The 24,806-nt window shown below is 37.3% G+C and overlaps 3 protein-coding genes across 4 annotated transcripts; 1 reads left to right on the top strand and 2 right to left on the bottom strand.

Moving 5' to 3' along the window:
• Window positions 1-5,091: 5,091 nt before the first annotated feature.
• Window positions 5,092-12,537, bottom strand: rpl18 (ribosomal protein L18). The gene is made up of 8 exons (XM_046846096.1): window positions 12,522-12,537; window positions 9,619-9,836; window positions 8,661-8,747; window positions 7,874-7,981; window positions 6,394-6,492; window positions 5,845-5,968; window positions 5,356-5,425; window positions 5,092-5,225 (listed from the first exon to the last, which is right to left on the bottom strand). Exons 1-8 carry the CDS (start codon window positions 12,535-12,537, stop codon window positions 5,150-5,152), a joined length of 798 nt encoding a protein of 265 aa, XP_046702052.1. The 3' UTR covers window positions 5,092-5,149.
• A 168-nt stretch (window positions 12,538-12,705) lies between these two features.
• Window positions 12,706-15,483, bottom strand: si:ch211-120k19.1 (uncharacterized protein LOC563199 homolog). Its single transcript, XM_046848053.1, has 6 exons — window positions 15,336-15,483; window positions 14,871-15,000; window positions 14,260-14,730; window positions 14,046-14,116; window positions 12,959-12,988; window positions 12,706-12,870 (listed from the first exon to the last, which is right to left on the bottom strand). Exons 3-6 carry the CDS (start codon window positions 14,720-14,722, stop codon window positions 12,739-12,741), a joined length of 696 nt encoding a protein of 231 aa, XP_046704009.1. The 5' UTR covers window positions 14,723-14,730; window positions 14,871-15,000; window positions 15,336-15,483; the 3' UTR covers window positions 12,706-12,738.
• A 1,716-nt stretch (window positions 15,484-17,199) lies between these two features.
• On the top strand, window positions 17,200-23,784 carry LOC124384166. Of its 2 annotated transcripts, XR_006925357.1 has the most exons (5): window positions 17,200-17,225; window positions 17,846-18,035; window positions 18,107-18,237; window positions 18,361-19,820; window positions 23,644-23,784. XR_006925357.1 is itself a non-coding variant. In XM_046846799.1 (4 exons), exons 1-4 carry the CDS (start codon window positions 17,213-17,215, stop codon window positions 19,617-19,619), a joined length of 1,593 nt encoding a protein of 530 aa, XP_046702755.1. In that variant the 5' UTR covers window positions 17,200-17,212; the 3' UTR covers window positions 19,620-20,272. The 2 variants fall into 2 exon arrangements, 1 of the variants encoding a protein (XP_046702755.1); XM_046846799.1 differs by lacking the exon at window positions 23,644-23,784 and having other exon boundaries at window positions 18,361-20,272.
• Window positions 23,785-24,806: the final 1,022 nt, after the last annotated feature.

The following is a 24,806-nucleotide window of genomic DNA, read 5'->3' as shown; positions in this document are numbered from 1 at the left end:
AGCAACAAAAACAAGAAAAAGTAGATAAGCTGTCACGTTGTGTGTGGAACATGTGCAACTTTGAGAGAGTGGGTGAGTGTTAGCAAAATCTCTGATGGGGTCTTTCCCACATGCTGTGAGGTACAGGACAAGCATATTTGAATAGACAGAGAGATAAAGACCCCTTAAGTGGAAATACAACATAACGTGTAGGAATACTGTACATATGTAAATTGAGTTGGAAAATATTAGCACTAGACAAATGATGTGGTAAGACTTATTGAAACAACTTCATTCATTCCTTTGTTGCCTACTTAAACGTGCCACCTTCAACACCCACATCGTTTTTTTTTTTTTTTCCATATTCTTCTTTTCCTATCCTTCCTTATTTGGATTAATCTAGGTATGGACCATATTCGTAATGTATATCATATGAAATCCTGTGTCACAACTGAGAAATTCCACCGTACTTTAGTTGGAATATAAAACATTGGTTTGAATTCTTTAACATTGAAACAGCTCTTTAATCTCTGTAAATTGAAAAAAGTTTATAAAAGAAATTGTGAACAAAATCACTATAATGAATGTTATAAAGATACTCCAATCAGGCAGGTCGAATGTTATCTGTGAGAAGAGTTATCTGTGAGAAGAGCATGTGAATAACCACACACCCACTAACAAAACACTGTTGCTGAGACTTGTGCACTTTTATCTTTCATGCATGAGTCTTTATTTCCTGACACTGTTGTCCCCATTCTAGACAGCAAAAGACATGCCACCACACTGTACTTATGTAGACAGCCTGCAGCCAGAGCTGAGTAGTTAAGTGAAGGCATAACACTGTATAAGCCCTTATTAGTTTTTCTGTCTGAAACAATGGTCTAAGACGCTCGCTATGTAAATGCTGACTTCAGCATGCATTACAGCATTCACTTATTATATTCATGCAAAAGCAATATATAAAATGCTAAATGCAGGGATGCAAATCAATTTTGCTCTGATGAAAAGCAGTGTTTCACTTGTCGATTCCAGCACTGTGATGGAATTAAATATATTTTGCATGATGGGAATTAATGCAATTCAAATTCATTGCCATTTTCTTTATATGGCATGTCTACTAATCTAGTCCTCTTGTTGTGTTTTTTTATCTAGAACTTATAATTTTCATTTTAGAATTGCACTATTTAATGGTGCATGCCATTTCTGTTTCTGTATTTCTGTATTTACTAGTAACTCCACCATACTGTGGTGAACAGCTAAAATAATGTCCAAATATTTGCAAATATTTATAAATGTATAATTATAAATAGTATTATAATTATATTATAAATATTTATAAAGAACTCATGTAATCTTCACATACTGCAACAAGGATAAAACTGAATTTCTTTCCATGCTGTAAAATCACTCAAGAAATAATATTTCTCACACACTTAGAAAACTCAATTTAGAAGCCTTTCAGGATTTTTTGTCACTCTGGGAGAACCCTTAAACGCACTACAGTGTTTCCTTGTCAGAGAAGCTTGCAGCTGGTAGAAACATCGAAAGACGTTAGAAACTCACGAAGAGCTCTTTAACACCCCAGTGATCCCCCACACACACATACACTCAGTGTGCGAATAATAATGTTAAATGCATGTTTCAGCATCCAGTCTGCTATTAGCCCAAGAGAGAAATGAGTCAGTGGAGTTAGAACAATTGATAAGAATTATAAGCTTACTGTGTGTGTTTGCTGATTTTCCAGGTTGCTCAGCAGTTTGCTGAGCACTTGCCATAAAGTGACCTACTTTATTTACAAAATGCCTCAGTAAACCAATTATATCTGAGGCTTGGATGTGCCTGCTTTCAGTGATAGTTTTTTTTTTTCCCCATCTTTAAACTTGAGCACAATATAATCTTGTACTCCATCAACTGAGAAAGCTCTTTCCCACATACAAGACAAATACAAAAACAAACTCTAAACTATGGTGAATACTGTAAGCATAAAACCACAGAAACACTGAACTGAGACTTTTCTGTGAAAAAGCGCCTTTTTCTGAAGAATACCTATACATAACAGCCACTCACCACTGCATCGAGTAGGCTTAACATCAAAACCAATATAGTTTCTAACATTTTTCTCCCTCAATACATACGCACAACAATGGCATAATAAAGCTGGAGTAGGTTTTGTTTTGATATACTGAAATGCTCTTATACTGTGAACTGCATTTCGTTAGTTTTGGTGTTTTAATGCATTTTATTTAAACACTTTAAACAACTTTAAGGAACGTTATAACAAATAACCAAACGAAAATAATTTGTTAAATCATTCCTTCAGTTCAGGACTTCATGGTGGATGTTTGAGGTATATAGAAAAAAAAACTGCTAATATAAATAAAAAGAAAAAAAAGAAAGAAAGAAAAAATAAATGGTAAAGTCTGTAATACCAAATCATTTAGTTTGTTTCTCAAGATTTCTTTTATGCAAGCATTTTAGGCTGCAGTATAATATTGCTTCATATATAACTGTGTATGTACACCGTTTATGTACATACATACATTATATACAGTGCATCCAGAAAGTATTCACAGCGCATCACTTTTTCCATATTTTGCTATTTTACAGGCTTTTTCCAAAATAGATTCAATTCATTACAATACCCCATAATGACAATGTGAAAGAAGTTTGTTTGAAATCCTTTTAAATGTATCAAAAATAAAAAAACTGAAAACAATCACGTACATAAGTATTCACAGCCGTTGCCATGACTCTCAAAATTGAGCTCAGGTGCATCCCGTTTCCACTAATCATCCTTGAGATGTTTTTACAACTTGATTGTAGTCCACCTGTGGTAAATGTAGTCGATTGGAGGTGATTTGAAAGGCACACACCTGTCTATAAGGTGCCACAGTTAAGATAAGATAAGATAAACCTTTATTCGTCAATTCAAGACAAAGGACAGTTAACAGTCCATGCCAGAGCACAAACCAAACTATGAAGTCCAAGGAATTGTCTGTAGGATTGTGTCGAGGCACAGATCTGGGGGAAATTTACAGAAAGATTTCTGCAGCATTGAAGGTCCAAATAAGCGCAGTGGCCTCCACGAGAACTCTTCCTAGAGCGGAGCCGCCTGGCCAAACTGAGCGATCGGGTGAGAAGGGCCTTAGTCAGGGAGGTGACCAAGAACCTGATGGTCACTCTGAAAGAGCTCCAGCATTTCTCTGTGGTGAGAGAAGAACCTTTCAGAAGAACAACCATCTTTGCAGCACTGTATGGCAGAGTGGCCAGATGGAAGCCACTCCTCAGTAAAAGTCACATGACAGACTGCCTGGAGTTTGCCAAGATTTCAAAGAAACTTATTTCACGTTGTCATTATTAAGAAATTTAGTTTGTAGAATTTTGAGGAAAGTGATCAATTTAATCCATTTTAGAATAAGGCTGTAACATAAAACATGGATAAGGTGAAGCGCTGTGAAAAATTTCTGAATGTACTGTATGTACCTATCTACACACCTTTTCATCCAAAAATGTTTTTCCATCTACACATTGTCAAATCACATACTGTACTTATATAAAACAGATTTACTACACTGTGCACATTCTTCAATGCTGTTTCACAATTTTTTCCATGTTCTTCCAATTTATCCAATTATCAAGGAAAAAAAAAAGGAGCACATTTCTTTAAAATATAAATTCTTTAAAAAGGGCCCCTTAAAAGCTCACTGGTTTTTCTATTTTTCTCAACATTCTTTAAAATATTCAACTGAAGGTGAAATGATTTCCAAAGAAAGAGATGACTGGCATTGCTTGGGATTTAAAGATGTTTTCAGCTCTGTGCTCTCTCTCTCTCTATCTGAAACATAGTACAGTAAGATTATTTTTCTAAAAAATAAGACTATGCACATTAAGCACAAAGCAAATGGTATTAATTACTCAAGAGAATCAATTGCTAAAACAAAGTATGGTTTATCAGTGTAAGCACCTAGTGCACAAGTATTAGGAGGCTTGACAGAACAGCATACATTTGAAACCTTTCAATTGACCTCTGAAAGATAAAATTAATTGCAATTACTATCAAAGAAAAAAAAAAACACTATTTAGGAATAAGAGAATCATTTCTATTAGGTGGCATTTTAAAAGAGGCTGATGTTTATAATTAGCTGACAAAAATAAATATTTGGATTAAAGCTGGACAATCAAGAATACAAGTGCTTTTCTCTGCCTGCAAGACTGAGAATATTGTAGTCCAATTAAAGATTAGTGCCAATATACTACAGTAAAAAAGAGCCAGTTAGTTGAATATATGCAGGTTGTGCAAATGCATAAACTATATATAATCTGAGCCCCACTAGGGGGGAAATACAAATACTTTTACAAGCAAGTAAATTGACATTGACATTTACTTTGCATGTTACAGTTGACAGACGTCAGTAAAATTCATGTTTATTTCCAAAGGTGGTGAAAAAGTGCACTTTGAAAAGCATTTCAGAAATAGCACCTGCTCAAAGTGCCCCCCCCCAACCACTGCTGCACAAATGCATTTCCAAAGCCAATCAAACTGAAAACAGAATCAAAAATAGCCACAACTTCTTTACACTTAGAGAATAGTTTCCACTGACGCAACTTCAGCTGCTTTTACATTAATATTGAAACTTAACAGAACTCTATGACAACATTTATGTACATGTACGACCGTATGTATAACTAATACCAATCACATCTCCACATTTTCCAATTAATGTGGTAATACATGATGTAAGAGCTACACGATTCAACCATCATGTAGAATGCAACAAATTTTTGCATGGGTATTATGCAATACTTTTGCAAATGCAACTTAACTGCTTTCTGTATAACTAGGCATTATAAATGTATAAAATAAATAATATAAAAAAAAAAATTTACATGCACGCCTTTACACTTTTTCATTGCCCTATATAAATGGATCAATTTTACTCTAGTAGTTTACTCTAAACAGATTAAACCAGCTTATCTTCAGTAAATCTCACCACACAATTCTCTGTGTAGAGCGAGAAAAAAAGAGGTCATAAAATGATTAATAAAGATCTGAGATTATTCAATCTGACTATATTGCTCAGTATACAAATTAAAAGGTCAGATAGAAACCCATGGGGTAGATCATCACATCTTTATTTGCATTTTGATGAATACAAAACAAAGACACCACTTAGTTCTTGTAGCCACGGCTGGCTCTGCGACCACGAGCACGCTCAAACTTCCTTCCTTTGGAACAAACGTAGGGCCTGCGGGAAGATAGAAAAATCACTCTAGTGGTGTGTACACAAACTATTTAAAAAAATAAAAATGAAAAATAAAATAAATATAAAATCATACTAAACTGTAGCAGTAAAAAAAAAAAAGGCATGATCTTACTTGGTATGGCTGTGGGGAGTTCCAGGGGCTTTTCCAAAGTGTCTGTACACCTCCCTGGCCTTGCGAGGTCCTTTAAAAACAAACCATGAAAGAAAGCAGTTCAAGAACATGTGCTTTAAAATGGGATTTCTCAAAAAGCATCACCTTGAGGTAGATTTATGTGCAGATTCAACAAGACAACTGCACATCATTTACACTTATTGTATTTAAAACCAATAAGACAAAAATATGTAAGTAAACTGGATTCTAGTTGGGGAGACTGACGATTATTGAGTTTGCAGTGTAGGCAACAGCAATGCCACCCTCTTCAGTTTTTGCTAGTAATTTCTGCTGATGAGACAGCACACTCCGTTTATGTAAAATAGCCTATTAAAAAGTCACTATCTGAATATTTGTAATTATTTCTGTATTACGGCATAATGTAATGTTCAATAGTTCTTTGAGCACACTATCTGGATTAACATATATCCTGTTTGAACACTCACTCACCTGACAGTAGCACAGTGTTCTGTCCTTTGGGGGAAGCTAGAGCCAGCTGATCAAAGGTCATGATCTGGCCTCCAGCCTTCATGATCCTCCTACGAGCTCCTGAAGTCACCCTTAAAGCACACACCTGAACAAAAGCAACAGAGTTATTCTTCCATAACAATTACAGCTGCTATACCTAACCAACCAAAATACTAAAACAAAGCCGAACTTCCAACTTAAACTGGATCAAACTACCTAAACATTAAAAACAAAACAGAATTAAAATGCACCTAAAGTAATTAATTATTTAGGGGCAATCAAAATCCAAATGAGCTAAATTGAATATTTTAATAAGTGTCTAAAGAATTCGTTTAAAGCTGTTCCACAGATTCACTTTTCACCCAACTCAAAAACCACTTTGTTAAAAGATCTGTTAAAAGCTAAATACACAAGTTACACTTCATACTGGGACCCACATAATTAACCATTTTAATGTCTGTTCAAATGTGAACAAAACAAAATAACTAGTTTTATATCCAACATCCAAAAGAAAGCATATTTTACACCCACCTTCAGTTTGGGGATGTTCTGAATCCTGACATCATCAGTGATGGTTCCCACAACAACAGCTGTCTTGTTATCACGTCCCTTAAGCTTCATTTTACGAATCTGAGTATAAAGCAGAGTAGAAAAATCCAATCGTGAACAGTCGATTAAAGCTGAACATTTAAAATGGAAGTACATGAAGTTCAGTCCTACTTTAATCAGAAAATTCTTTTTTCATTTCAAGGAACTTGCATATAATTCAAGAGTTTTAAAACAACAACTCATGCATCCACTCTAAACCTCAAACTACCATATAGAGTTTTTAAAATAAACAGTATTTTCAGTATAAAGCTCTAAGACAGCCCTGACCCAAAATGGGTAAGAATATGAATGCTGTTTTGTGAAAGTGTTTGTTTCCACTACTTAACATGCTATGTGCAAGAAGAAAGATGAAGGAGAAAAGTTACAATACAATAATCTCATACACAAAATAAATCTATGTGCAACACACAAAACCATAATTTAATAAATGCACACTCTGTGACAGTGAGACTGAAACTAGAGCGCTTAGGGCCAAAACCTGGTAGTGTTAGTTTTAAAATCGGAAGTAAACTGTACAATAACTCTTTAAAGAGAAGCAAACCTTCATAATATTCGAATCATGATGAGCAATCTTAAAAGCCACTAAATAGGAATTATATTGAAAGATTTTTTCCTCAATTGCTGATAAAATAAATCTTTCAATATAATTCCTATTTAGTGGCTTTTGAGATTGATTTATTGGTCAAAGCTACAACTTAAGTAAATCCTGCCATCAACATCACTGCACCCAGACAAGTTCCGAAATTTTTGCCATATATCGACATCGATTCCGGAACTTGTTCAATTGTCCCCAATAAGTCTGACCTTTTTTTTTATTAAATGAGACGCCGAACATCACTGGAAAATGGTGAGCGAAATGAGAACATCATGCTCTTGTTTTTAGCAGCCAAAAGTGAAACCTGACTTACGTTAAATTGCTGAAATGTTTTTCTATTAAACACTACACTAACATCCCCCCATGACGACAGAGCGGCTCTAACTTTCAGAGAAAAAACTAAATCGCAGCATCAACCAGAAGAAACATTCATAAGCCCATCACATATTTCAATATAAACATTCATAAATATCTTCAAAAGTGTGTAGATTGACATTAACAATGAAAATACGTTGCCCATCTAAACAGTTCAAATAAGGAGGCGCTTATTTTTAAACCGTAGCAGAAGTCGTCTTAATTAAAATTATACACAAATCACGATTTGTCAGAATCTTAATGCGAGGTTCTATTCAGTTTTCTGCGGGTGGTTTGATACACATTAACATGGTGTTTTAAATAATAAAAAAGCTTGCCAACAGGAAAACTGCAGGCCAACAGTGACGTGTTCAGTGTTTATTATATTCATTCAGTGTTTAGACTTTTTACAGGATTGCAGTACTCTTTCAGACATGCATTGTGGATACTGACCAGGCGAGACAGAGCCAGAGGGGGTCGGTTTGTCTTGCTCATGAACAGTCTCCTGAGGACGACCTTGTTGAAGGGAGCATCTGAACGGCGAGCCAGGAACCTGTACAACTATTGTAAAATAAACAACTATCACGACATGGAAGCGTAACATGATAAACATGTAAATTTGACAAAAAAATTTAATATATGACTGTGCTTTTGCATAAACAGCATTCAGTCCATTTCAACAGAACCCTGAAGTTTTCCTTGTGGTTCAGCTTGTTTCGGTAGGTGAGAAAACAACTTGTGCTCAGGGGAAAAAAATAGTCTGACCAAGACAGTCTGGTTCTATGCTAAATCAGGTACGGTTTGACAGCACTGAGAAAAATACTGAATCATAATTTAACTGCAGTAAACGTGCAATATGTTTTGGTTTGGGGAAGGGCATCATTTTTCTGCCCGTGCAAGCTGCTAAATTGAACAAAAAAAAAGCCTTACAGCTGCAGAATTTAATATCTTGCTTATATAAAAAAATAAAAAAGTAAAGAGGGGGGAATGTTTTAAACACAAATATGTTCATTAGATTTTGAAGAACATAAATTGTCAGTATTTGACTAGTTATTTTTTTCATACATTTACAGCTCTTCAATCTGTTGCTATTTCTACAGTTTTCTTTGTTTATTTACAGGCGATTAAAACAGCAAGCAACCCAAAAGCATCGACTAAATGCTGTGACCTACACTAAGAAAAAGGCCTGATGGATCTGAAAGAGATCTTGGAGAAAACCCCAGACACCCGAGTTACGCACCTTGACCAGGAGCCTCAGGTAGATATCCTGGCTCTTGGGCTCCTTCCTGTGCACCTTGCGGTCCTTGTTGTGTCTGATGTCAACTCCCTGTAGACACAGCAACCAGGAATATTATACACTGCAATGTTGACACTTTAATACATGTACACTGAGCTTTTGGAAGCCAGGCTGTGTGTGTGTATATACACACATCCATTTTATTTATATAATATATAATATATATATATTTATATACACACACACACACACACATATATATATACACACACACATACATACATAATATATAAAATATATTACACACACACACACACACACACACGAAGAGAAAATCTCTCACCCACATGTGAACACACTACTAGCCATTCCAGTCAATGAGTTATGCTAGCGTTAGCCGGCTAGCTACTGCAGTAACTTGGCTAATCGTATAAGCGCATATGGAGACTTAACGTAGATGTGAGACAAAAAAAAAGTATTGCCATTTTGTTGTAAATTATATGTCTACACTCTTGATATTCCGTGCATTCCCTTACACCACACACACACACTAGGTGACTGTGTGCTACTACACCGGGAGTTATGGAGTTAGCACCCGGCTACTACACAAGTCTACTGGTTTCATTCAACTACACCGTGTTTAATGTGTGAACTCGGTTTTGTTAAAAAAAAAAAAATTCTTTAAAGATGAAACAAATTATTACCGCTGAACTGAAATGACCCAAACAGCCACAGTACAATACACACGCTTTGACACCGCTATAAGAAAAGGCCGCTCGACTCGAGATATCAGTATATAACAATATAACTGCTAATGAGCAACAAATCTTTACAAAATCTCATGCGTGTAAATCTTTGTGATTCAAACAAATGCATTTCCTTTACGTATGACAACAGAGACACCAGGATGGCTACAGATTTTCAAAGTAAACGTTCCAAACTAGCCGAGGCTGCTACCTACCATCTTGGACTCAGAGGGAAAAGGGAAAAGGAAGTAGCGCAATCTCGCGATAAAGCGTTCAGCGAGAACACGGTGGTACCGTGATGACACGTGACCACAGCTTCTTTCCTCATTGGTCAGCACTTTAGCGATGTGTAATACGGAGATGGCAGAAAGGGGTAATGACAGTAACACACAGTAACAGGGGTAATGAATTAAATGCACACCATTCACCTTAACTGTTGATTTCTGTAAAGCTGCTTTGAGACAATGTCTGTTGTGAATAGCGCTATAGAAATAAACTTGACTTGACAGTAATACACAGTAACAGGGGTAATACAGTAACACACAGTAACAGGGGTAATTCAGTAACACACAGTAACAGGGGTAATACAGTAACACACAGTAACAGGGGTAATACAGTAACACACAGTAACAGGGGTAATTCAGTAACACACAGTAACAGGGGTAATACAGTAACACACAGTAACAGGGGTAATACAGTAACACACAGTAACAGGAGTAATGACAGTAACACACAGTAACAGGAGTAATGACAGTAACACACAGTAACAGGGTAATGACAGTAACACACAGTAACGGGTAATACAGTAACACACAGTAACAGGGGTAATGACAGTAACACACAGTAACGGGGTAATGACAGTAACACACAGTAACAGCGGTAATGACAGAAACACACAGTAACAGGGGTAATACAGTAACACACAGTAACAGGGGTAATGACAGTAACACACAGTAACAGGGGTACTACAGTAACACACAGTAATGGGGTAATAACAGTAACACACAGTAACAGGGGTAATACAGTAACACATAGTAACAGGGGTAATGACAGTAACACACAGTAACAGGGTAATGACAGTAACACACAGTAACAGGGGTAATACAGTAACACACAGTAACAGGGTAATGACAGTAACACACAGTAACAGGGGTAATGACAGTAACACACAGTGACAGGGGTACTACAGTAACACACAGTAACAGGGGTAATGACAGTAACACACAGTAACAGGGGTAATACAGTAACACACAGTAACAGGGGTAATGACAGTAACACACAGTAACAGGGGTAATACAGTAACACACAGTAACAGCGGTAATGACAGAAACACACAGTAACAGGGGTAATACAGTAACACACAGTAACAGGGGTAATGACAGTACGAGATTTGCTTGTTTTAGATCTGCAGCATTTGTTTGAACTAAAAAGAACTTGTTAATTCAGACCTTGTAATGACTTCATTGTTCATAACAGTTTGATTCCAGATTGTTATAAATTATACAATACTTACATCCAGGAGTGAAAATATTGAATACGCGAAAGCATAGATAATGTGTCGAAACCACAAAAATAAACCTGAAAGCCAACATGCGTAAGTAATAAAATAATTTTAATGTTTTCATCTGAGAAATTACTTGTATTACTTATATGCATTTTATTATGCATGTAAATTTTAGGGGTGTATCGATACACAAAATTCATGGTTCGGTATGTACCTCGGTTTTTAAGTGACGGTTCGGTCGGTTACATTTATTTTTTTTAAGGTTATTATTATTAACAGTTGTTTATCATCAACGTTTACATTTTTAAAACAATTTTACATAACATGCCTGCTTGTTTAAATAATATAGACAAATAAAATATAATAAATAAAATTAATGCAATACACTTTTTTATTATGTTGATTGAATTTCATTACATTTTACTAACATTCTAAATGATTCAATAAAATTTAATGAATGGAAAATTTTATTTATTTATTTATTTATTTATTTATTTATTTATTTATTTATTTATTTATTTATGTAAAAAATTATATATATATATATATTTCCTAGACCCAATTTGGGTAATGTGTAATAATTTTCTAAAGATATATTCTACTTAACTGTTCTACTTATTTCAGCATACTTTAACACTTATTCATCCTTCATTCATTTACTTGCTCGTTATGTGGAATTGTCAAACTCTTGAAGATGTGCATAAAAGTGCAGCTGAAAGTGCAGCAAATCATATTTCTGGTAAAGAGTGAGTCACCATAGTGACACGGTGCTATCTCTAGATTCTTTTTTATACCCCTGCCATTTTTGTGTAAGTTCTTAATGTTAATATTAACAATTATAATAAAAATGTGCTTAAAATGCAAGGCGTAGACAAGGCAGAGACATTCCTGAGGGAACTCAGATTTAAAATAAAAGGATTGCATTTGATATATATATATATATATATATATATATATATATATATATATATATATATATATATATATATATATATATATATATATATATATATATATATATATATATATATATATATATATATATATATATATATATATATATATATATATATATATATATATATATATATATATATATATATATACATATATATATATATATGTATATATATATATATATATATATATATATATATATATATATATATATATATATATATATATATATATATATATACACATTACTGAGTTTATGTTTCAATCGTTTATGTTTATGTTTCAATCGTGCATGTCACCCCGTGCATATATGTATATATATATATATATATATATATATATATATATATATATATATATATATATATACACATTACTGAGTTTATGTTTCAATCGTTTATGTTTATGTTTCAATCCCCCCTTCTTTCAATATGCACACACACACATACACACCATCATCTTTTTATCACAGTATAATATCTATTTCTGTGTATCTGGAATTCAAGTGTATAACGCCATCAAAACAGGCACTGAAACACAGGAAACTCCTGACGCATGTTAAAAGCAGTATATGAACACGCCTTCCGCACAGTCACATGGCCATGCCATTTCTTTGAACTACAACGACTCATCTTCTAAAAGTCTGGTGTCACTTACCGACAACCTTTTCCATTTACAAAGTGAGCAAAACATCAAAAGAGTTCAGTGGTCTACAGAAATGATTTTATAATATAAGCACATTTACTTAACATATATTCAAATGAGCAGGAGAACTTTGATTCCACCATTTTTTGCTAGATTGAAGAAACAGGCTCATAATTTGATTAAAGTCAAACAGGCTCGTATTTATTTAATGATACATGATTATTGCATTCTATTTAGTATAACTGGAATGAGCTTCATTCTTCTGCTGTCTAAAATGACAAAGAAAGACAGTCCAGCCCAGTGAGATTCCTCCAACAAAAACTGTGCGTGCAATCGGTGGAACCAGAGAGAAATTTACTGCCTGTAATGAAGAAAACAACAGAAAATCTGAGGGTTAAACTTTAAGGATCAATGGTTAAATGGATAAATGCTAATGGAGTTTATCATACCTGCATTATGGACCAGTAGACAACCCCAGTCTGCCAAAATAAAAATAAATATTAAATAGATAAATGATTATGAATAACAATTAATGATAACAAGGCTGTTTACCGAAAACAAAACATCCCAAAATATTTTATTCCTCTCATACCACTGTCATTTGCAAACAGGTAAAAAACAATTTATTTAATAAGATGTTTATCCGTTTTAATAGTACAATCACCACAAGTTCCATTCTATAAATTCAAATCTTGAACTTAATAAAACTGAGAAATTGTAAAGCACAAAGTCCCCTGTTTAGAATATTTCTCATGTCAGCGTATATTAAAGATGCCTTCCATAAGTACCTTATTATTATTCATGGTTATTTTAACACATAATTACAACATTTTACAACAAGTACATAAGTATAAGGATTATAATCAAAAATACTAAATACAAAAATAGAGTGCTTTCATAGAAAATGGACTGATATTTTCTGATAATATTATAATCAAGATTTCAAGATTTTATTTCTCACATACACAGTTAAACAGTATATGTCAGAGAACCACCAGCCACGCCTCCTCCTGCACTCTCACTCAGCCTCTCCTTCCTATTAATCACCCACACCTGTCTCCAATCTACACTCCCCTTTATAAGGCCCCCCCTCGTCCACACTCGCTCACCGTCCGATCTACATTTTACACTACAGATCATCGCTGGACTGCCTATGTTCTCTAGCCCATGTACTAAGGCAAATAAAGCTTATTGACTTTATTCTGGTTTACGACTCTTGATCCGTGCATGACAGTATATAGCTTGTGTTGAATTAAACACTATTTAAAATTTTATTGTGGTAAAAATACAACTTTTACGTGGGTTAATGAATAAAACCTGATTTGAAATAGACTATTAATATATATCTGTCTAAGGATCAGTGCATATGTTGCCATAATTATATGGTAACACATAATTATATTAGTAATTATGAAATATTTGAATAAAGTAATGTAAGAGTTCATGAGAGAAAAAGGTTTAAAAACACTAGTTAAGACTTCTAGTTAACCTTTTCCTGCCTGTTGTTAAGGTTGCACAATGGTATACTAAATTTACCTTGTAAGAAGTCCAGAATTTATTTTTCCAGTCTTCCAAGGGGTCTTCACTTCCTTCTAAAGTGCTCAACCCTTTAAAAATATAAACATTCTCCACTAAACCACAAAAGTAAATGAATTAAAATAATAATTACATCAACTTTTGAATACATCTTTTTTTAAAACTTGGGATGTTCTTAGAATAGGTTAAGTGTTGGACAAACTTGGTTACTCACCTATGTAGAAGGCACTTATTGTTGCAGGAGCAGCAACTAGCTGATCCAGAAACACTTTAACAAATATTGTTTTGGCCCCTGCCCCTGGAAACCTTTTTTCTAATGCACGTAACCAGTGGTAGTTGAAGTTGGAATGAAAACATAATCCCACCAAAGCTACACGAAATGTCTGGCTCAAGTCAACACTGTGAATTGGAACAATTGACACCGTTCCTGATGAATTCTCTTCTTTTGCTGAATGCTTTCTCCATTCAGTGTCTTCAAGATGAGACATAGCTCCTTCCTCTCTGGATGTTATTGATGCTTCCTTTTCAGAAACTTCCCCACTAAGCTTTGTGCTTTGGCCATGTGTGTCTCTTAACATGCCTTGCTGAATCAAGTCTGCAGTGGCAAACAGGGTTGTATAGCCCACCACATTGCTAATGTATGGGTAGGATCTGAACATGGCCCATACTCTATTCATGCTGCCTGCTGTAATGGAAGATTAAAGAATAAGCAGAGACTTTTGAAGAACAATGTATACCCTTTGGTAAAATATATAATCTTTAACAATTGATAAGCATACTACAAATATTTAAAACCTTTCAAAGGGACAAAAAGATATAACTCACCATTCGGCTAACAGATCTTAATGTTTGACACAGACTGTATGTTCTAACTTTAATCCAATTGGCTTCAGAAGACAACAGACCAGTTCATGCTTTGGCCAATAAAAGCAAGCCTCTGCAGTGGGTCAAAGTTCTATGAAGATAAATGAAAGTGTGTTAAGCCTTAATGATAAGCCTTTATCAGACAATGCAAAACGTGAGAAAATAACACATGCTGAAATAGTGTGGAATAAGCGCACTGGAGTAAGATATAGCTCAATACATCACAATCTGCTTTCGGAAGTGACAGTAAAATGTACAGGGATTCAGTTGTAAAAATATATATTTACTCATTTTTCCAACTAAAAAACAACCAATATTTAATATTCAGCACTTTGCACAAAGAGCACATAAAGAGCTTAAGTGTAAATTAAAAGTAGCATCATTATAAATAATTATAAAAGTACAAATGTAAAGTAACTAACTCACCTGCTTGAGATCAGTTATCGTGCATGTAATCTCAAAATAAGTTTAAATGCTAAACACACCCTTCACAAGATTGTATCAACACCACACAATGATTGGGATTCTCCATAGTAAATTCCTTAAGGTGGCTGATATTGAGAGGATTTCCTCCAGCCCAAAAGCACATGGTCTTCAGTGGCTCTCCGTAAAGCAGCTGGACTGTAGCAGTACTAAAAATAGGTCTCCACCCTCTCAGTTACTGCTAATGTTACTAACGTTGCTCATTCTAATGTATTGACAAATATGAACAATAATATAATATACTTAATATGATATAGTGTTTCGATTGCATTTGGTTCAGTTTATCAATAATATTACGCAGCTGTATTATAGGAATGGCACTTCTACTTAACATTAAATTACATACTCTTCTAGGTAGCAAATATAATAACATTCATAAGCATTTATAAAAAAAACAAAAAAAACAAAAACAAATAAATAGTACAAATGACCAGTGTCAAATGACTGCCACCACTGTTCTATACAGTTTTGTTTTGTGTAGTTTGCATGTTTTTCCTCAGATTTGCTTTATGCATTGCTCTATGTAGGTCGACTCAGTTAGTTCTGTGTTATCTTGTTAAGTACTGTATGTTGTTATAGCATTTTGGTCCTGGAGGAACGTTGTTTTGTTTCACTGTGTACTGTACTAACTGTATAGGGTTAAACAATGATAATAAAGCCACTTAAATTGACATGGTCTTTGATGCTCATTCCTATATAAATTAACACAAGTTCACATCTTGCTAACATGTCTTATATCCTCAAACATAAACTTTAAATTCTAGCTGTACAAAAGCAAGAAAATACCAATACCAATTATCGTATATTATGTACTACTTCCATTTATTTTCTCTCCTCCAATCTATTGCTTGTTTCCTTTCTCTGATCACTCTATTCTGTTCTAGCTTGTTGGCTTGTATTCTTATCTGTTGATGACTACTACATCTGACTGCATTTTAAATACATTTGGATCTTGCATTAATATCCTCCCACTGTCCATAATCATCTTGCTAAGGTAAGTTTTTACTTATAAAATATTTTTAAATATATTTGAGAGTTCATGGCAAATAAACATATTTGTGTTTTGTGTCAACTTTGTGTCAAATGTTTTTTCACCAAAAAATTGTGGTCAAGCGTTACAACATTTCAATTTATAAATAAACAAGTGACAAACAGTAGCATTGAATGTTTTATTCAAAGTGTCATTCCTAACCTCACTATTAAATGTCATGGTAGTGGTAAGAAAGCAAGAAGAGAGCACAAGAAATTAACCATTCATAAATCATTCCTCGGCAGTCTGTTATGTTGAATTTTTTCATAGATACGTAAAATTAACAATCCTTCTGTGTGTCCGTGTAGAAATGTGAGGGCAATTTGTCTGTAGCAACAAGAAAAGCTCTCCGACTGGAGAATGCGTTAATGAGGCCTGGAAATTAAATTGATCAATTAAAGCCTTGTTCAGTTCTTAACTGGTGGGCTTCTGTTTGCTAACACTTAACAAGCGGCCTTTGGTCCTTTTCACAATGCATACAGAGTCCACACGACCAAAGCAGTTGACTCTTAGATAATTGCCCTGCTTTTCTTTCTCGACCGGTCTATAGTCACTTCCTACTCTCTTTGTCAGCGATGTCTTGCCATCCTTAATTTGAAAGGATGATGAAAAGCCTTCTTTTAAGTCTTTTCTTTAGCATCCTCAATGCCACCGCACCGCATTTATTCTCTTTCCATCTCTCCCTCCCTCCCTCGATCATTGTGTAAGGCTGTATTTATATATGCCCATGTAGATACAGCATTGCTTCTGATTTATCTTTCACAGTTACCAGATGGTGCAGAGCTAACAAATGCTTGGAACAGGTAAGATTGGGGTTATTTGAACTTAATTACAATAATCTTCATTACTTAAATGGCAGATAAGACCAAAGAGTTTAGTTTAGCATTTATTCATTTATATAATCTTCATTGGGTTGTAGAATATGATTGAAGGATGGGTGCACTAACTGTCTGTAAGCTTCATGCTTTTGCTCTGTAAATGTTGTGTCTCTTGCTGATGATTATTTCATGGTTGGATTTCCACAAAGACTGTTTATGTTGTTTGCCACATACCGACATATTTCGAAAAATCTAAATGTTTCAAATCACTTTAATGTACATCTTATATAAAGGAGAATGCATTTTGAATGTCAACTGAAAAAAATATGTACTTGAACAGAAAATTTGCACCTCCCTCTCTGTTGAACACTGAAATTAAACATTTTTAAGGTTGGCAATTTTTATGCTTTAAAGATGTTAATTAAAAAAAATCAACTGATGTTTGTATATTGATAAAATCTTGTAGCTGCATTTAATCAGTCCATATTTTAAATAAGTAAATATATAGCTGTTTGAGACAAGCCTGGTCTTAAACATTTAAAGGTGTTAAAATTTTATAAAAACAGGGGGGAATCAGTTTTAATCAGGTTATCCTCTGCTTCAAGAGATGCGTCCATCCAGCACCATATCATTTGAACCGGGGCTGGAACGAGGAGTGCCATGGGGTCGCGACCTAATTACATTTATGACATCAGCAGCTGGCTACATGATGCGAACTTTGCAAAAGCCACGGAAGAACAAGCCATCCAAGCGACAGGTCAATCACCGCAGGTTTCTACACAACATGATCCAGAGGTAGGTCACACAAGCAGAAAGAGTCTTAAATAAGTTGTTGATTCCTTTACCAATATTTAAAATTTTCATAGGAAATTTGCAGAAATAGAGTCAGCAAATCATCAGCTGGCATCAGCTATTTTTTCAGTTGATGCAAAGTCACAAAGACAATCGGAAATAAAGTCGACTCCCAAACATGAATCAGAAAAACACCCGAAAAAAGGTAAAATGTCTCCTATTTATATAATTTCCATAGATATGGTAGCAGTTCCGATGTTCAGGATTTGTTTAGTTGGATCTTGCGTCTGATGTGGGATGAAATCTTGTAATCCTTGTTTCCTTGCAGCCACTGCTGTCTTTGGTGTGGCTGAAACAAAACACCTGGAGGAGGACACTGATACAATAACTCTAGACAGTATTGTGATAAACCGCAATGGATGCTCCTTGAAGAGCAAATCTCTGAATAAACAGAACAAGGGAAAAAATAGTCAGATAAGGGAAGATGGAGATTTGGTAGAGCAAAGCGATGAAAACTCTCCACAAGAAATCATTGACTTCATGAGTCGAAGGCAACAAATTCATTGTGGCTCTGCTGATTCAAATGACTTGATATCAGTTAGCAATAACATTCTAAAAGACAGTGTATTTACCTCACTTGAAAGTACTGAAAAGATACCAGAGACTTTACATGTACAGATCCCTAATTTACCTGATGAAGAACAATATTTAGGACTGACGTTGTTTGAGCTATCACCCACCTCACCAGTGTCTCCTTTGTCTTTGAATTCATGTGATTTTGAGGTACAAATACAACCAGAGAATGACCACACCTCCCAAATTCAACACACTGCGGAGAGTCTACAGATGGATTTAATGGAGAATCTTGAGCTGCTGGACTCAGAAGAGTATTTGCAACAAATTGACCAAATGGACATGGCCGCAGTTTGGGACATCCACACTGAAGAAGACCTGAGCTGTTTTCAAGATAACCTCCCGCTCCTTAACGCTTCACAAACAGACGTTGCAATGGATAAGAAAGCAACCTGTGGTGATGGAGATATATTTGGAGGACTGCAGCAGATTTCCACACTGCTCCAAAATTCTGCAAAGAACATGAATGTACAGAATGAATTAAGAAGTAACATTATTTACAGTCTAGCACACTGTGGATCCAGCGGCCACCACAACCAAGTGGGACAAACTGGACAGACAGTGGACTGTTCCATAAATCAGCCTGATATAAGTACAGCAGTAAACAAGGGGGATCAGTACCTAACTGGAGGTACATGGACCATCTCTGAGCAGGGTAATCATTTAAGACATGCTTTGCAAGAACTTGAACATGACCCGTTAAAACAGATCGAACCTAAAACCTGGGAGCGACAGCTTAGTCACTATAATCATGCACTAAACAAGGTAAACAATCATTATTACACGCTGACAGATCAAGAAAAGAAAAAGATTGAGTCAGGGCCTATTCTAAATCTAATCTCAGATCATTCTAATTCTGGAAACATGCTCTCCACCACATCTGTACAATGCTATGGTTTTGACATTCCAGTACAAGCCAATAGCAACTGCATAGGAAACTCATGCTCTTTTTAAATAAAGAAAGTAATCAGAGTATTCCGAGCTTTGAGGGCGTGGCCCAGTCCTTTCCTGCTCCTTATCAAAACCCATACCCTTATCCAGTATCAACTCCACCACTGAATGATGACTGGCTATTCAGCAACATAGCAACAGATGTGGACTTTAACAGCGTAGTCAGATCACACAGCCATACTTACTGTTGAAGGACTGTTAAAGGTGAGAAAAAATAAACCAAACTAAAAATGTCTTTTATTAAAAATACTGTTATATTGTACAACTTCAAAGGTCTGTTTTAAATATTTGTTCCAAATTGTAATATTGTAAATATATATTTTTTGCATATACAGACAGGTGACAAATTAAAGGAAAAACCAACACATCTTAGTATTATTTTGGGTCTCCATGAGTCACTAGAACAACTTCAGTGTGTCTCTGGAGTTGTATTCAAGAAATAAAAAAGACCCTAAAAAAGCTGTTTCTTTAATTGGTGTTTTGATGGTAGTGGACGAGTGCTAACATGTTAGGCTTTATGTGTTCAGTTGGATCAGGTTCCCTTTCAGGAACTTGAGCTGCGTCGAAAACGCTTTGGGAACGCCTCGCGCTGTTCATGCTCTGAATCACGTGTAAAATCTGGTAAATAGGCAGTCGTGACGTCATTGGTGGGCGACGTTGCGCAAACCAGGAAGCTACAAAATAGGAGCGTGATGGGAGCGACATCAGCTTCTGTTGTTCAGGTAAGCGCTTTCTTTGTGAATCTGTGTGTTGCTTGTTTGTGAGTGGAGCATGCTCAATCGACTCTCTCTCTCTCTCGATTGACGATTGTCCATGCTGTAGTTGTATGGCTATTTGCCTGCTCAACTCCAGGAGACCACTCTTCGAGGAGAGTGAGCTTCCTCGCAGCTTAGGCCCCGCTCTCACCAAGGCGAAGCGGCGCCGAAGGTCATGGGGCTTGCAGGCCGTCCTAGCAGAAGGCATGGAGATGGATAAGTCCTTCCAACCTCCCTGCTGGGCCGAGCTCCCGTTCACCAGGGAAAGCTCTTGCTGCGTTGGGCCTTTCTTCCGGCGTGTGACGCGGCATTCCGGATCTCTTCCTCCGAGGAGGGAGAGTTTTTAGATGTTAGTGAGCCCAAGGACTCCTCACAGCCTGTGCTGTTCAAGGAGCTTCTGGAGGTAGTGACGCGGGCCATCGTTAAGCTAGCAATAGCTTGGCCCGACAAGCTATCTCTAGCTATCCCAGAAACCTGGATAAGCGTTTCCTGCATCCCGCGACACAGCCTGTGCCCTGGGGCCTACCATTTTTTCCTGACCTACAGACCGAGGTGTCTAGGTCTTGGGAGACACCATTTGCACCACATACATTTCCCCTGTGTTTGCTATATAGAATATAGTAGGGTTTAAGGAGTGCGGCTATTGGGAGATGCCTAGGGTTGAAGAGATGCTAGCTGGCTATCTCTCCCCAGGTGTTGCATCGCTGAAGGCCCCGGTGTTGCCTACTAAGCCGTTGAGAGCCACTTCGGCCTTAGTAGGCAGGGCTTATGCAGCAGTGGGTACAGCCGAGGGATTTATCTTTGGGGCTGACGATATCAAGGAGTTACGTCGCGCTGCCGACCTAACCCTTAGAGCCACCAAGGTAACAGCGCGGGCCGTCGGTTGCTCCATGTCAGCCTTAGCAGCCACAGAAAAGCATCTTAAGCTCACCCTGTCAGAAATTCCTGAAGGGGACAGGGTTTTTCTGCTGAATGCCCCGATAGCTACTTCGGGCCTGTTCGGTAATCAACAGGTTCCAAGAGTCTCAAATGCAGTCTGTGGCATTTCAGCAGTACTTTCCCCGTTGCTCTCACATGGCTGTTTGGCGGGCGCAGCCTCATAAACAGAGCATTGCCACTCGGACCCTGCCGTTGGCCAATCTGAGGGTGGTCCTCTCTGCGAACAAACGGACAGAGCGTCCTGCTTTGGGGAGGGCGGTTCACACTTGCGGTGGCCATACCTCCTCTTCATCACCAGGAGGCCAGACTATTAGCTCTTCCACAGAGCTCCTTCTGTCCCCACTCGAGAGGCTGGCTCCCCGATCAGACTTGGAATGGAGGCTCCACCCTGAGGTGGTGGGACAGATATGGCAGAGATATTACAGAGCCCAGGTGGATCTGTTATCCGACTCGGGAGACTTCGCACTGTCCCCTCTGGTTCTCTCTCTCTCACCCAGCCCTATTGGGGCTGGACGCCATGGTGCAGACGTGGCCGAGGCTACGTCTGAATGCCTTTCCCCCTATCGCGCTGCTCCCGGGAGTTCTGGAGAGAATCCAGCAGGGGGGAGCTTGTCTCCTCCTGGTGGCACCTCAGTGGCTGGGCAGACCTTGGTTTGCAGACCTGCTTTCCCTCGTCGAGGTACCTCCTTGGGAAATTCATCCCAGGAGGGATCTCCTCTCACAGGCAGGCGAAACCATGATTCACCCCGCCCAGAGTTATGGAAGCTGTGGCCCCTGAGGGGGTGCAGTTCCTAGCAACTGGTCTCTCTACTGAGGTAGTAGAGAACATTCTCCATTTCAGAGCTCCAGCCATTAGGAAGTTGTATGCCACTAAATGGCACCAGTTTACCACGTGGTGTGAGTACCACCAGTTGGACACAGTTAACTGCCTGGTTGGTTCAGTTCTGCAGTTCTTGCATCGTTGGCTTCATCAACTCTGAGAGGTTTACATAGCTTATTGTACCTCGCTGTGCAGTCACTGGGGAAACACCCCCTTGTGACACGTTTCCTATGCAGCACCCAGAGGCTGAGGCCCGAGACACAACCCAGAGTGCCTGTGTGGGACTTGCCTGTTGTGCTGGCAGCTTTATCTGAGCCCCCCCTTTTGAGCCCTTGGCCGATGTGACCCTTAGGTATCTTTTGGTTAAGACCCCCTTTCTCCTGGCAATCTCCTGCCTTAAGAGGGTTGGGGACCTACAGGCTGCGAGCACTGGACACATACTGTACCTCCACAGGACGAGTCCTTGGAGGAAGTCGGAGCAGCTGTTCTGCTATGGCCCTCACAAAAAAGGTTTCCCGTCTAATAAGCAGACACTCGATAGATGGATTTTGGATGCCATTTGTCTGTGTTATGAGTATTCTGGTCTTCCCACTCCTTTTGGAGTTAAGGCTCATTCCACCCGGGGTATGACGGCCTCTATGGCCTGGTTCACAGGAGTCTCCCCAGAGGAAATTTGTAACGTTTAGGTTGGTCCACAACGCTGACTTTTGTCAGGTTCTATGATCTCGACATGAGAGCCACTCCCGGCCCCTCTGTCCTGCATGCAGGTTGTGCTCAGACACACTAGGCAGGGACTGGTCAGCATGGCGTGATTGGACACTCGTTCCCAAAGCGTTTTCAACGCAGCTCAAGTTCCTGAAAGGGAACGTCACTAGGTTTCGTAGGTACCCAGTTCCCTGAGGAAACGAGAGCTGTGTCAACGTGCCATACTCCCTGCATCCCTGCAGCGCTTACCTTCTCATTTTCCAGAAGCTGATGTCACTTGTATCGCGCTCCCATTTTGTAGCTTCCTGGTTTGCGTGACGTCGCCCGCCAATGACGTCACGACTGCATATTGGCCAGATTTTACACGTAATTCAGAGCATGAACAACACGAGTCATTCCCAAAGCGTTTTGACACAGCTCTCGTTCCCTCAGGGAACTAGGGTTACCTACGTAACCCAGTGATGATTTCTTGACTATGAATGTCATTGCATATGATGTGTATTATTTTCATACTCATCAAACCAGGCATCATGCCCTGTGGAAGGGGACATTGTAATCCTAAAAGGCACCACACCCATCAGAAAACAGAATAAAGTCGTATTTAGAAAAATTGTTTGCAAATACATATTGACAAAATGCTCCCTTTAGCACTAATGGGCAAAATGCCAATAGGCTTTTCTTTAACATTTTTTATCTGTCTGCATATGCATTCATCTGATGCATTCATACATAATCTACGCACTCAAAAAATCCTAGACAACTGACCATCACATCCATATGTGCTTCTTAAACATCCCCTTTCTTTCAGGGAAGGCCTTGCACTCGTTTTTCGAATGTGGCTGCGAGAAATTCCATTTTCGGCACAAGGGCATCAATGAGGCTGGGCATGATGGTAGGTTCTCAAAGGTTCTCAGAGAGCGGCTATTTGACACTTCACCCAAACCATGTCTTTATGGAGAGCACTAGAGCAGGATTGGGCTAGGCTTTTTAGTTCCTAAAAAGGGTGGGATGGTCAGGTGTCTACAAACATTTAGCCATATAGGGAAACATGTTTATTGGTATTTTTTAATTATAACTATTGCTGCTTTGTTGTTTAGGTTGTAAGTCTAGGTTTTGTTTCAGTGACTTCAAGCTAAATCAAATGAGAACTGCTATATGATACCTCAAGCATAAAAAAAAAAACACTCAAACCAAATGGGCAAAAAAACACTGATATCTGGTCAGCAGGTAACAGTTGTTAGAGTTGTTTACTTTTTAAACAAGCTGTAAACTTATTAGAATGGATTTTTACAAATATTTATGCAAGTATTTAATTATTATGCTATTTATATTGTATCTTTGTTGGTTATTATTGCATATGCTTTGGTTATTGTTCATTACATATATTTTTATGAAAAATCTCAAGAAAATTAAGAATTTCAGTGAAACCTTCTTGTATCTGTATTATAATAATAATATCTAAAGCTCCTAAATATAAAATGTTTTAAAAACGGTCACAATACAATCACAATACAAAAACAAACAAACAAAAAAAAAGCATTACCAAGATGCAGCATGTTTAAAGGCTCAGTCAATTACAATCAGGTGGCAGCAGTGCAATGCATAAAATCATGTACCTATACAGACCTTTATGTTCACCTTAAACATCAGAATGGAGAATAAAATGCCATCTCAATGACTCTGACCATGACATGTTTGTTGATGCCAGTTTCAGGAACTATTTATCTCTATGGCTTTTTTCCCACTTTTGGATGTTTGATGTAAACCTTATCTAAAGACCTGGCCTGTATCTGCATGATTTGGTGCAATTATTTTACATGCTCAGCTGAGTACATAATAAATCAGTAGATATTGCTAATTAAGTTGCTGGTGAGTGTACAGTTTGTTGGCTTTTGATTAATAAACAAAGGACTGGACAACACACAGATACAGCTTGAGACTGCGGCTTTAATGAAAGCCCTAAAAATTCCT

This window comes from Silurus meridionalis, chromosome 4, assembly GCF_014805685.1.
Source record: "Silurus meridionalis isolate SWU-2019-XX chromosome 4, ASM1480568v1, whole genome shotgun sequence".
NCBI classification, from domain to species: Eukaryota; Metazoa; Chordata; class Actinopteri; order Siluriformes; family Siluridae; genus Silurus; species Silurus meridionalis.
Note: the sequence above shows the minus strand (reverse complement) of the source record. Positions and strands in the feature narration are given on the sequence as shown.

Bases quoted from the DNA above. Each gene is read 5' to 3' on its own strand.
- LOC124384166 (XM_046846799.1), top strand. The intron at 18,036-18,106 runs GTAGGTCACACA...AAATTTTCATAG, and splicing joins CTACACAACATGATCCAGAG to GAAATTTGCAGAAATAGAGT. The intron at 18,238-18,360 runs GTAAAATGTCTC...GTTTCCTTGCAG, and splicing joins AGAAAAACACCCGAAAAAAG to CCACTGCTGTCTTTGGTGTG.
- si:ch211-120k19.1 (XM_046848053.1), bottom strand. From the start codon at position 14,722: ATGAATAGAGTATGGGCCATGTTCAGATCCTACCCATACATTAGCAAT. The intron at 12,989-14,045 runs GTAAATTTAGTA...TTATTTTGGCAG, and splicing joins AATTCTGGACTTCTTACAAG to ACTGGGGTTGTCTACTGGTC. The intron at 12,871-12,958 runs GTATGATAAACT...TCTTCATTACAG, and splicing joins TCTACTGGTCCATAATGCAG to GCAGTAAATTTCTCTCTGGT.
- rpl18 (XM_046846096.1), bottom strand. The intron at 8,748-9,618 runs GTAGGTAGCAGC...CTGTGTCTACAG, and splicing joins TTCCCTCTGAGTCCAAGATG to GGAGTTGACATCAGACACAA. The intron at 7,982-8,660 runs GTGCGTAACTCG...ATTTTACAATAG, and splicing joins ACCTGAGGCTCCTGGTCAAG to TTGTACAGGTTCCTGGCTCG.